Below are 14,628 nucleotides of genomic sequence, written 5' to 3'. Positions count from 1 at the left end.
CACCTTAGGTATTTTTGCGTATATGAGTTTAGATCACGTCGGATCAATCAAGACATTAATCATATTTTTTCTAATAAATATCGATGAGGTTTATCATTGTGAAAGATAAATATAAATTTTGTATAGTGTATTAATATCCAAAATTATCACCTCTAAAATATGTGAGATGATAAAGGAATTACCGGTTATCAGAAAATACATGCAGACATTTTTATCTTAGAAAATTGGTGAAAAAATCTTGAAATTGATTCTTAAGATAGGGCAGTACTATAGAGTTCATTCTTTTAGTTACAATTTAAAAGGGCTGTAAATAAGAAAATAATGACTATTTAATATTAAAATAAAGAAATATCATCTATTCATTTAGATATATAAGATAAATAATATCTAAACAATTCTTTGAATGATCGATGACAAGGGATGATTTGATTTGAGTATCACTAGGTTTCAATTTATTACGTATTAAGTATAGATGAAAATTTGATTTAAGTTTTTAATCTCATTTAAAGAATAAGATATTTAATTATTAATAAAATATGTATAGAAACATAAAATATATTTATTGAAATATTTATGAACATAAAATATAATTTTTCTCAAATATAAAATTTGGGGGTAATTACATATTATCTATTATAGTTAACTATGTTTAGTATCCCGATCCCTATATTTTAAAAAGTAGTATTGAGGTCCCTATAGGTGAAATACTTAATTCAAATTCTTCTTATATCAGTAACTTTGTTGATGAAAAAAATCACACGTATTGTCACGCACGCGTAAAAAAAAGTATGAACGGAAAGAATAAAAATATAAATTTATTTTTTTAAATTATTAATGTTATATAAATTTTACTGTTTTTTATTCTCCTCATTCTAAAATGCTCGCCGGTAGCTTGCTTGCTGCACCTTCCTGCTCGCCCGTTGCACCTGTCGGTCGTCGCTCACCCACCGCACCTGCTCGCCCGCTTAATAATAGTATAGCATACAAGTAAAGCAGGTGTAACGAGTGAGTAGGTGCAATGAGCAGGTGCGACGGGTGAGTAAGTGCAACGAGACAATAGGTGTGACGAGTGAGTAAAAAAGTATGACAAATTACAAGCGAACAGTTTGGAAAGAAGAAGAGAAGAGGAAATAAGTAAAGTTTCTATAAAATTAATAATTTAAAAGATAATAAAATTAAAATTTTATCCATATGAATTTTTTACACTTGACAACACATGTATTTTTTTTTCATTAACGAAATTAACAACGAAAGGAGAATTATGATTAAATGTTTTACCTTCGTAAGAATAAGGATCCAATGTTACTTTTTTAAAGTATAAAAATGAAGATACTAATCATAATTAACTATATGGGGTAATCTATAATTTATCCCTCAAATTTGATATATGATCAAAACATCTATTATTTACGTGCAGATTAAATTCCAGCTCAAACTTTATTTTGCTAGATTTCCTACATCGAGAGTTGGGATTATGATTAGAAAATTGTTGAGGACAAGTCAAAGTTTCACCTACCTAACTGTGTACAGGATTTTGCAATATCGATGAGGGCATTTCAAACTTTCACCTACCAAACTGTACATAGAACTATGCAAAACATTTCACCTACTAAATCAAACACTGGAGAGGACAAAACACCATATACATGCCTTTCATTTGACTGTTCTGAGATATGGAAATGTCTACTATCAATGGCACCAAGCTAATGAAGGTTGCTTTCTTTTTTTCTTTCTTTTCAATAACAAGTTAAAATAGTTGTTCGATAGCAAGGTTTCTTTTCAACCTTATGAACATAATATTTAATCTCAATTGTTAAGATTTGGTTTGATCGAATAATTATCCATTAAATTGATATTAATAATAGTACAAATAGCAATACTACTCGACTCCAAAATCCATTAGCATACCGTTGATATTAATAATAGTACAAATCTAAGTAGGATGCGTGTGAGGTTCTCTCGATGGTAGCTCTATCCCTATTATCCTTTTTCTGAGACCTAACTCAATAGTACGATTGATATATTTACTTGATATATGTGAATCGATGATCTACAATGCTTAAGCCAGGAGGGCTAATGATGATAGTACAATTAATTTGATCTACTAAACCTAACTCAATTAATCTTACATATTTAATATGAGACTAAAAATGAGTGCCGTATAATCTCGATTCTGATTTACACAGTCAGATATGGTGGTAAACAACACAAGAGTAAATGACTTATTATTCCAAATAGATCTATAGTGCAAATTCACCAAATCCTTCAGCTCATGTACTAACTAGCATGTAACGCAAAATTTCATATAGGGTAGATGAATAATTTCTTAAATAGCAATAATACTCGACTCCAAAATCCATTAGCATATAGTGTGTTAATTCGATGTTGTTGTAGGTTATGTAGTAGTTTTAAACAAGCAATCTATACATGTAGGTGCATCTTTCACAGTGGTATCGGAGGCTGTCCAAAGTCAGATCATAACTCAGGTGTCAGGTCATGTCAACCTTATACGATGAGAGGAAGTCTATGGGGGCAGCAGATCCCCACACAAGCTGCATATAGGAGACCTAATTGTATCGAAGCTCCCCACGCAAGCATTCCCAGCGCACGGGGGAAGAAACACTGCATTACTCCCTCAGCTTCTTCTGGTCTCATGGACATGATCTTGGAGATGCCCTCTCGGCAGTGTAAATGAGAATGGATCTCTTCTCCAATAGTACTATCAGTTACATATGTTCCTTAGAGCATAACTAATGTCTGCAACATATATAACCATAAACTTTATGGTGAGGATAGATTTAGATGGTCCATCCGTCTAACTAACGTGATTGAATTGTCGACGACCGGAGAGTACTAAGGTATGCTTCTGAGGTGAGGCGAGTTGAGGTGGTGACAACTTTCCAAGAAGAGCGCCTAAGATTAAAGGATATAAGAAACATAGAAGGGACATAAATAAATAAATAAATAAATAAATAAATATATATATATATATATATTAAAGAAATTATTTTGTTTCGATTTGATAGAAATGTAATGGATAAAAATTTTGAGAATGCAAACTAACATAATAGAAAATCTCTTAACTCGTTCGTCATAAGGAGGTCTCCCTTAAGTATTAATAAAACAGTAATAATCACACGATTCAGGAAGACATTCTAAATCACAATGGTTAAAGATTCCTTTTAGATATTGATCATTTTGTATTGATTTGATAATAATAATAATAATAATAATATAATAATTGAGTTCAAAATCACATCCGATAAACTTTGAGGATGTCTAATTACCCGATCATTTTGTAAAGACTTTAATAGTCGATAACAATTTGTAGTGATTAAACAATTTGTTCTTTACTTGTAGTGATTGATATGATTAATGGAGACACATGATTACAAACCCCATTCGATGATGCCGTATGGTTTCTTGTCATCAACTTTAGTTGGTAGAGTTAGAAGAAAGGACGGTATCAATGAATGAGACAGACTATAGAGAAGAGCGAACACATAATTGACTGATTGGACTTGGCCTTCAAGCATCAAACAAACGTCATAGTCGTTTCACAGAAATGCAAGTACATAAAGCAGATGGTATTCGCCGCATGTTTCCTATCCATGTACTCCACCGTAGGAGGTAACAATATAAAGAAGGACGAGACGAGGAGTCACGTTCCCGGTACTGCTCCAGCCATTGAAGAAGCATCCAGTTTTAAGTAGGAAGAACTAATCGCTTATAGCCTTAATTTGGTTGATAGATAGAGAAAGTCCGACATGTTCTAACTTTTAATGGGAGTACGATAAGCTGGCACTCTAACAGTGTAAAGATATCGCTTACATTACGGACAACAGACTAATGCAAGGGTTTAAGGGTGTTCCGGAAGAGAGATGTCATATTTTAGTGCAATATAAACTCAAGCAGCGTTGGTAGAGGAGCTGAATTTGCACTTAGATCGAGTGGTTGAATTAAGTGCGACGCGAATTTATAATTAGCGACCTGAATGAAACATCGTTCGAGTGACAATATATTATACTCATTACAAAGGATTTATCCAATAAATTTACGAGTGCTAGTTAGCTTAGTTGATAAAATTTTATTAGATCATGAGACCAAAATCCCATTTTCATCGTTTATCATTTATTACATTTCTTTTTTTTTTTTGAAAGTATAATGAAGATGATATAATTGAATAAATATCGGTAAAAGTTCTAAACAAAGAGGAATAGAATTTATAATTTTCTTGGATAGTTTGGTGAATAGAATTTCTTTATATTTATAGAGAAGGAAACATAAGTGCCTACTGAGTGACAATAGGATTTGGATGAAGGAATGATATTCAATATATATGTATGTATGAATGTATGTATATATGTATGTATATTGGGTGTTTGGAGAAGCATTATATGATTTGTATAGATTGTGAAAAAAGAAAAAAAAAATAAATTTTGTTAGCATATCAGTCATTTGGATATGTTATTTGGATTTATTGTGGTGAAACACATGGGAGACATAGAAGTACATTCCATTAAGTGACCTCCAAACTACAAAAGCAGATGTTGATGCAGTGAGATGAACTTATTTGGGTTAGATTCAAGTTTCCAAGCTGGTCGATGACAACACAAGCTACAGGGAAGAATAAAGACGGTGACTGTGGGGTACTATAGCAAAATGGCTCAGGCATTCATGGAGAAAGAAACAGATGTTGACAAAAGTTTAGGCCAGCAAAAAAACCTTTTAACTTTGGCTGTTTAATGTGGCAGGAGCCCTCTGTTCATAATTAACTTACTCTTATATATATATATATATATATATATATATATATATATATGGATATAATTTAATGATCTCATCCACAAAGATAAATGACATATTAATATAATTGGTTTGAAATACCTACGCATTCTAAAATCACCTGTTATGATATGATTCGATAACTGATCCTATCTATTAATTGAATATGTCTGAACCATTCATTATTTGAAGATATATAAACTCGAATTAATAGTAGTAGACCCTCTTACATGTTGGATGAGACTAAACATAAGGTGTCATACTTTAAAATTCCAATAACAATATATCATTATACATACAATCCTCTCATATCTAGTTTCAATCATTTAACAATGGTAATATCCTTAACTAAATTAAGAGCCTTCATGTTTTCATTTTTAGTTTTTACTAATTTTTTTTTTTTTGGGATCTTTCTATGTGTCTCCTCATACTATAAGTAATAATTATTTAATATCTATAAATCTTCTTAGCATTAATTCATATTATCTTAAATAATTTTGTTATTTTCATCTTATCCTCTATCTACATCCAAGTTACTATGCACCCTAAAAAGAAAGAATAGAGAACATACTCGCTGAATGATACTTATATCAACCTTACTATATAGGAGTATCAATTTAATTTAATTTTTTTTTTAGGGTTCGTGACATGCAAGAAAGACAGCCTTTGGAAAACAATAATCCACAAAGAGATGGGTTTGCAAGGAACAACAGCTAGAAAATGACAAGGGGGTCCTTTTTTTTTGGTAGCTGCATATTATTGTCAGAAATGACAAATATTGCTATCAATGAGGGGAGGAGGTGCATCTAACACCAGAATCTGAGTCCACATGAATCAGCAGCACCTGTTCCTATCTGAAGCATGAATCACTGGTGTCACAGGGACAATGACATGTTGCTGATAGAAACAAGTGAGCAATTGCACAAACACAAACATGAGGGTTAGGAATTAGTTGTTGTCTTCTCTTCACCTAACATGATGTTTCATCTCATAAAGACCACCTCCTCAACTATCATTACAAAGTGAAGCGGCTGTGGAGTTTCTCCATGACATTTCTCATGCGAGTCTCTCAATTCAGAAATATGTCAAGAATTCAATGTCACTTTCTTGCACCATCGGATCATGAGTTGCTGTTAGCTTTTCAATCAGAAAATTTTAGTATTAATGGTTAAGATCATTACCGGCTAAACTGGTCGACATCCTAAAGGAAAAAGAACCTAAGTTTTATGCAAAGATAACAAACTTAATCTTCCAAGCATAAAGTTTGGCTAGGGTTTCTAACTAAACATGCATGAAGTTGGAGAGGGAAAGTAGCTTAGCTCAAAATCTCATGACGTATGAGAGGATCTACCACTATTAAATCAATCACCTAACATGTTTTAGGATTTGGTTGTCCACTATAGACACTAGCTGATACGTACATAGAAACCAACAGCTAAAGCAAACAGTACCAAGGAGAGACGCACACTTTATAGAATAAGACTAACCATCACAATTTTACATCAGAGCTTGTCAAGTTCCCTTCTCTCATTTTGACTCTTGGTGACACATGCATGAAAGCCAGAGAGAGAGAGAGAGAGAGAGAGAGAGAGAGATGGGGGTGATGTGATGCGTTGTTTACTGGCTTGTTAAAAGCACAGAAGATGAAGAAGATGAGATGATCCTAGTAGTGCTTCCCTCTTGTTCTGCTCTCTAAAATAATATCTGAAAAGAAGAAGAAAAATCCTTTCTCCAGCAATAAGAGTAGAGAGAGAGAGAGAGAGAGAGAGAGAGAGAGAGAGAGAGAGAGAGAGAGAGAGAGAGAGAGAGAGGTCTGTGCACCAACTGTTCTTGGTATACGACGCCAAAGGCCATTTAACTCGTCCACAACTCCAGGAGAGAGTTCTCCCTCGACAACAGGAGAGACATTTAACGAAAAAGACAATATCTCAGTACAAGATCTATATATTCTCTCTCCCCACCCCCCCAAAATCCTGTTTTCTCTAAGCCTATCACACACCTCCGACCAAGATGGATGAGCTCGCGACCCATGATCTTGCCGCCTGCAAGAATCCTTCCTCCGCCATCTCCGGCATCCGCCTCTTCGGCATCGACGTCTCCCGCGATCGCGGCGGCGACGGCGGCAGGAGCAAGAGCGGCCGCCGCTTCGGGTGCCACTACTGCTGCCGCCACTTCCCCACCTCTCAAGCCCTCGGCGGGCACCAAAACGCGCACAAGCGCCAGCGTCTGCGGACGAGGCATGTTCAGTTCGGTCCGGCCATGGAGACCGGTGGCCACAGTGTGTGCGGCCTCAGTGACTGCCTTCGTTTGCCTCACCACCCTTCATGGCGCGCTAGTGTCAGCGCCGGAGCTGGTTTCTTCGGTAGGCACGGTCCGGGGACGCAGCCGATGACGGGTAGGCCATTGCTATGGGGAGTTCCTGCAGTGGTGCGTGGTGGCACGGGCGTCGGCTTGATTTATAGTGATCGAATGATGCCATTACCTCTGATGCAAGGAGATGTGTGGAAAGCGGGTGGAGCCGGTAATGATGCAGTTTCTTGTGCTACTACTGCCACAAGTAACGAGTATGTATGTGAATCAATGTTGAGTGTCGGTGAGACCGTGAATTTGGATTTGCACTTATAATATATTTAAATCAAACTACTGTTTTATAACATATTTTAGATCAAACTATATAGTGGATGGTGTGTAGTGAGTCACCTCTCCAATTGCCTATCTTATTACAGGTTGGAAAACTTGGGGACATTACAATGCAAAGCCACCTTAATCTCCTCTCCGAAAATTGCATGATTGCGTTGGATATCATATCAGGTGGAACTAGAAATCTTTTTGGGGGAAGAGAAATCACAGTGTATAGCAGTTCAGCCTAAATATATAATTATTTCTGACCAATAATGGAAATGAGGACAAATGTCTTTCCGAAAATAACAAGAGTCCAACAAAGTAACTCAATAACAATATGATAACATATACATCATTGGATCTTATAACAATATTATCACATATATACGTCATCAGATATGTAGTACAACAATAGCAGAGATAAGTCCCTGATATTTAAAATACAATAAATAAATAAAAAGAAAAAAAAAGGTAACAGAAGTACCAATAAAAATCTCAAGCTTTCAATCATACAAATCGGCTACAATAATAACAACCCATCCAACTATTTTGGTTCAACTAATGTTTTATGAGCAATGAGTTGATACATGAATACAATCTCTCACATATGAATGGAAATACATCAATAATTTCATTAGCAAATTGGATAGAATTTTTAATCGGTATCAGAAGAGAACATTAACCATGAACTCTAATAAAAAAGTGATTTATTGCTTGCTATATAATTGGAGTGATTACTTCATACAAAAATAAGACATAAATTTGATTCATGAAACTCCGCAACGTACCTCATTTTTTCCCTAGATCACTTTTGGAAGATGTCATGTCCTCCAAGACTTTGTTCTAACAAATTGTGTTGTTCTTTGGCGACAGGCGTCAACAGATTGTGTTGCTCTCCAGGACTAGGCTCCAATGAGTTGATATGACAGTTTCCCGGTCTTGGTTCTTGCAGTGGCAATTGTTGACAGCAGCATGGAGTGGTTTGCAGAATTGGCTCCTGGAGGCTAGAATATGCAGATTTAGTTCTTCAAAATTGAGTTGTGGAACTTGCATGTCTCATTTTCTTCAATCTTGTAAGATTTTGAGGCATAAAAATGAGAATGATACGAGTTCACAATGAGAATGGTTTCCCTCCTCATGAAATGTAAATATTTTACTCAAATACGTATAAATATGTTGCCATACCTACATGGATGTGGATTAAACTATTAAGCATGCATTTAATACCCTGTTGTACAAAAAGATAATTTCATTGATATGGGAACGTGCATGCATCAATATCTACTCATTATTTGTGTTTATTTAAAATTGAATAAGCCAAAGAAAGTTCAAATGCAAATTGAAAATATAATACTATGAAGTATATTAAAATACATTAGACTCTATTGTTTAGGGTGAATGAATCACCCATGAGATTCTTTAGGAGTGATGTAGCTTCTCTTACCCTGATGACCGGGGCTCATGTGTGTCCTCCACATCAGATCAATTAAGGCCATGTCCCTCGTAAAAGGTTTCAAGAATGTTTACTTCTGCCCAAAAAACATTTTTCATTCATTAACTGGCTAGTGGCCAGAGTGACTCCACCCTTTTGTGTGCATGGTATAGCAAACAATTTTGTACCCATACAACAATGGATAAATTATGAGAATAAGCAGAGACCGAGAGACAAGCAAGCCAGGTGGGATTTCGAAATTGAGTACCTGCGAAAGAGCAGGATGTGTTTTGCCATTGGGTCAGCTTAAGACTTCAATGGTCTTCGTACCATCAATTTGGTTTTTGCCCAAGACTTTTGGAATGTGTTCCACACTGCTTCTCCGATCTCCCTGGATCATGTGGTAGAAGTCATTGCACTCTTTGAAGTATAGTTTCCGAAGGAAAGTTAGGAACTCAATAACTTTGGGGAAAATCATCAATTTCAGCAAGCCTTCCATTATTAGAACTCGCAGGTTGGCTATGGAACCTTTCTCTATTATGATCCTTTTGAGACATAAATGAAGTAGACGAAGCTCTTCAAGTTTAGGGAACCAGTCTGTGCTGAAGCATAGCTGCTCACCATCGTATGCCTTGTGAACATAGTGCACTGAAAAATTGTGAAGGTGGTAGAGAGCTGGAAGTGGATCTTCCTTCAGTCCACTCCAGCCTAAGCGCAGCTCCTGAAGATTTACTCCGAGAGCAGCGAAAGCCCAGGACTGCAATACAGAGCCATGAACATGGTGCCCATCCAAAATTGTACTGCCGTTGACCCAACCCCCTCTTCCCCTCCAGATGCATGCCATATCCCTGATTTGTGATTTCAGTCGGGCGATGATTAGTGATACAACAACCACACATGCCTTAAGCTGCCCGACGAGTCATCGTGCATGGAGTTGCTCCTTTACGACTGGTTCCACAAGTCTTCCCATGAAGATGGAGCTTTTCAAGATTCTTGAGGATGGGGCTGATATCTTGCAACCAGAGAACCCTCATACTCGTTGTAAGCAGTGATGCACAACTTGTAAAGGCATTTGCGATGTTGAGGCACTCAATTCTGGGCAGTCGATTCCTCGAACTTCAGATACGTTGAGCAAATCTGAGATGGGTCAAGTTCCCAAGTCACTCCACTGACTCCTCATCTGCAGCAATGTCAATGTGTTGTAAGCTCGTAAGATTTGCAGGCCATTTGGAACTTTTACATAGGCCAAGAAATGAAAAACTTGACGGCTTTCCTCTTTCAAACTAAGAGCGAGCAGGTGCCATAGTTTCTATAATTGGGTAATTCCTTTTGGTAGCTTCTGTATTTGAGTGTAACAGAGATCCAAGGTTTGAAGATAAAGAAGCCGCCCTATGTAGTCTGGAACCTGTTTAACCTTTGTCTTCCTCAAACCCAAATAGTGCAGGTTAAATAGATCCATAAACACATCAGGAATTCTGTCAATATCTGCATTCTCTGGATCTATAACTCTCAGATATCTAGCATGACATGATATAGAGTATATCAAGCTGGTTAGAGATGAGTCACGCTTGAATACGAACAAAGACCGAATCCGAGAAAAATCCATCGGGATCAAGATGCTGTTAGTGGCACAGTTGTGAACTGACAATCGCCGAGATTCATCGCCCAGATGTGCTTATTCTGAATCTTTCCACGTGGTACTAAAATTTTCTTTTGTGGCTGTTGATAGAGTTAAATCACACACCCTTGCAAAGCTATTCCTCTCTACGATGTGCAGCATGGACCGATGGATGAGTTCATTGAGAAATTCTTCTGCAACTTCTTCCAAGTCTGTGTTGCTCTGTCTCGGACAAAACTTTCAGCTCCAAAGCCTGATCAACTTCTTTCTCGAGTTTATAATCCTGAAAGATGCTACAATGTTAGATGCAATTCTTAAAATGACTTGGTAGATCACCATAGCTCATGTTCAGAACCTGCTATACACTGTCCAAGCTTGGGATGTTAGTGAACTCCCAACTTAGTTTCTCATAAACATGTTTCCATTCTGTCTCAGTTTTCCTTTTGAGTGACATGATTCGGGCTATGGCCACAACAGCTAGTGGTAGGCCTTGACACTTCTCAACAATCTTACCCTCATTCCTCTGTATCATGCGGACAACTTTCGTCTTCTTTCCAAGATGCCTTTTGGCAGAATAGCTTCCATGCTTCACTTTGATAAAGTTTGCGAAGCACCGTACAGCGCGCTGATCCGCTACTAAAGCTGATAAGATCCTAAAGTCTTATCATCGCTCTGATACCAAATGATAAGATCCTAAAGTCTTATCATCGCTCTGATACCAAATGATAAGACCCTAAAATCTTATCGTGGAAGAAAGGGGAGAAATGGGGATGATAACGATCGCTTCGAGGGGATCGGCCTCCTAGGGGTTGTCAAAAGACATAATAGTATTTTTCATAGATAACTGAAAAGAAACAATTACATCCCTATTTATAGAGTTCCACCCAGAGTCTATCAAGACTTGAACTCTAATAATAAAAAAATATTAAATAAACCTCTACTTAACTCTAACTGAACCAAACCGACTCAATAAACTAGACTAAACAGACTCAATAAACATTATTCAAAAGCTCAGAAAAAGGGTCATAACAGTTCCTCCCTCTTCAAATCAGCCTTGTCCTCAAGGCTGAGCAGCATCAATCTTGGGGAGCTTCTCTTTCAGCACTTTAGCCATAGACTATCTGCAACGCTTCACAACCCATTGATCAAGTAAGTATGGTCTCCACTTTTTGATAGTGTAAGCAACAAGTCGGTCTTTCAGTGTAGTAATCGTTGCATGAAACTTCTGGCCCTATATAATCAATTTTATCTTTGAACCTTTGTTATCATAAGTGAAAATCTGTCCATCAACGATCTTTACTTCGAATATGTCATAGTCTTCAATGTGGTGGGCCAATCGGTCAATAGTATCACTATCCATAAAATTGTTAGTGCTACCGGTATCAATCAAAACTATAATAGGCTGATGCTCCAAAGTTCCGCCAACTTCCATAGTTTGCGAGTTAGAGTAGTCAGTTAATGTATGCATTGTATGTACGGTAGGTTCAACGTCTTCATTAGAATTTATACCTTCATGATCGGAGTCCACATTCTTAGCTTTCGGCTCCTCTCCAATTGGTTCAATCATCAGAAGTTGTCCTTGTTTACATCGGTGCTCCGTACTTCATTTTTCATCATAGTACAAACCCTTTGCTGATCTTTTCTTACTAATTTTTTTCTCATGTAGATTTGCAAATGAGATCGTAGCTATCATAGTGCAGGGTTGATGAGCCTTAACTTCACACCCGATCTCTGGAATAAGCCATTCAATAAATGTATCCATAAGTTGTCGATCCGACCAATCTCTAGCTTGATTTGACAATCTTTCAAACCTACTATGATATTCTAATGCTGTAGAAGTCTAACGAATTTTGGTGAGCTGACAATCAGTATTCTCATATTCTGATGGGCCAAAGCGAACAAGAAGCCCTCTTTTGATCTGCTCCCATGAAGGAACTCCGTGGAAAGTTTTATACTAATCGTACCACTAGAGTGCATCTCCCTCAAGCTGGATTGAGGCCACTTCTACCTTGGATTCTTCTGGAGTTCTGTGGAAATGGAAAAAATTTTCTGCCTTAGAGATCCAATTGGTCGGATCTCCATCTTTCCATCTCGGAAATTCCATCTTCATGTATGAGTAATTTGTGTCACAATCTTGGGGCCATTTTTCTGTATTTTCAGATCTATGCAACGTAGAACTTGAGCCCCAATTTTGTTGAAATTTGCTGAAGCTCTCTAATAGGCTCTTTTTGAAATCATTAAGTGTTTCTTGTAGTTGGTTCTCAATTCTGATTTCCAATGCTTCCATTTGTGCTTTCACCGAGTTATCAGTGGCTATTGCGTAAGACTGCAAATCTGTAATCTCAATTCCTATTTTTGGTGTCGGTCAAGGGCATCAACACTGTCAATGCGAAGTTGCCGAGGAGGTGGACACCAAGGGTAGTGCTGCGGTCGCGGCGTTGGAGGAAGAGTAGCTGCCCTGTTTCTATCGCTGCGTGGGGTGAGAGCACCGGGGTTGGAAGGCGACTGCATTGATGTGGCTGCAGTTGCTACGACCCAAGGGGCGATCGCCGAGCAACGGGGTTGAGGCTGCGGTGATGGCAACCTATGGTTGTGGCAGAATATGCTAAGCAAGGGGAAGGCGGCGTTGAATCGGCCGAGGTTGAGAAGAGGAATCGGTGTTGCATGCGCTGCTGGGGTTGAGGCAGGGCAGCGTACTTGCTGTGGTTGTTGCGTGCGCTGCTGGGGTTGAGGCAGGGTAGCGTCCTTGTTGCGGTTGTTGCGTTCGCTGTTGGAGGGCGGTTGCTACAGAATGAGGGGTTGGTCGTTGGCCAAGTGCAGCGGCGGCAGTAGTTGCTGGCCGGGAACTGCAGTGATTGGTGGCTGCGGCAAAAAGTGCAAAGTTACTCTGTTGTGGTCACCACGAGGAGGGGAGGTCGAGCGGCTGTGGCTGCGACGGTTGCGACCCAAGGGAAGGCAGCGACGGTGGTGCGGCTAGGGCAGCATCGGCAAGGGCTCACCGATGCGGTGGCTGCGACGGAGGAAGAGTTGCTTTGTTTTGATCGCTGCGAAGAGGGATGGTCAAGCGACTACAACTGCGTCCCAAGGGCAGGCAGCGATGGTGGCACGGTTAGGGACAACGGAGGCATCGATGGTGGCGCGGTTGGGGGCAGCGTCGCCAACGGTAGAAGTGACGAGGGGGTTGGTCCGCTAGTCAGGAAGCAGCGGCTGCGGTCCTTATCGCTCGAGCAGGGTGGAGCAGCAAGGAGGGAAGACTGCTGGCCGGGGAGCAGCAGTGACGGTGGTCGCTGACCGGGAAGCAGCGGCGACAGTGGTGGCAGTCGGTGCTCGTAGCGGCAGGGGAGACCGGCGACTGCAGCAATAGAGGAAGCTCTGTTTCTGCAACCGCTGCAAGGAGGGGGGCTGCGACACCGGCGGCTGCGGCTACAACCTGGGGGGGCAGCACGATGGCGGACTAGGCAGCGTCGTCGACGGTAGAAGCGGCGATGGGGCGGTCCGCTGGCTAGGATCGACGGGCGGCTGCGGCAAACAGAGGGAGCTCTGTTTCTGTCGCACCACAGAAGGAAAGGTTGTTCCCGGGGTTGAGAGGCAGCAGTGGCGGTGGTCACCGACTGAGAAGCAACAGCGATGGTGGTGGCAGTCGACGCCCGCAGCAGTAGGGGAGATCGGCGGTTGCGGCAGAAGAGGATACTCTATTTCTGTCGCACCGTAGGGGAAGCCGCTAGCGATGCCGACTGATCACGACCGACGGTGGCTGGCAGCGGTGGTTTCTCGGCTGGGAGGTGACGATGGGGGTAATCGATCGGCCGAGAAGCAACGGCGGTGGTGGAGAAGGAGTTGCCCTGCAACAGCGGTGGAGAAGAGGAGCAGGGCTGCGGCGAAGTGGGACGTTGGCAGCGTCATCTCCTGGCAGCGGTGGTGGCTCGGGTGGGAGGTGGCAGTGGACTCTGGCCGGAAGTGGGGCAGAGTCAGTTGCTAGCCGGAGAGCAGCGACGGGCGACGGGTGGGCTGGCCGGAAGCAAGGGAAGCAGGGGTGCGTGGCTGCGGTTGATCGCTTCACATAATAGTATTTTTCATAGATAACTGAAAAGAAGTAGTTACATTCCTATTTATAGAATTCCATCTAGAGTCTATCAGGATTTAAACTTTAATAATAAATAAATATTAAATA

General features: G+C 39.8%; 1 protein-coding gene across 1 annotated transcript; it reads left to right on the top strand.

The window, feature by feature from the left end:
• The first annotated feature begins 6,795 nt into the window (after positions 1-6,795).
• LOC135596435 (zinc finger protein 8-like) lies at positions 6,796-7,410 on the top strand. The gene has a single exon (XM_065088482.1). It carries the CDS (start codon positions 6,796-6,798, stop codon positions 7,408-7,410), a length of 615 nt encoding a protein of 204 aa, XP_064944554.1.
• Positions 7,411-14,628: the final 7,218 nt, after the last annotated feature.

This window comes from Musa acuminata, chromosome BXJ1-11 (genome assembly GCF_036884655.1).
Source record: "Musa acuminata AAA Group cultivar baxijiao chromosome BXJ1-11, Cavendish_Baxijiao_AAA, whole genome shotgun sequence".
Lineage (NCBI taxonomy): Eukaryota > Viridiplantae > Streptophyta > Magnoliopsida > Zingiberales > Musaceae > Musa > Musa acuminata.
The sequence above is the reverse complement of the archived record's forward strand: the minus strand, read 5'-3'. Positions and strand labels throughout refer to the sequence as shown.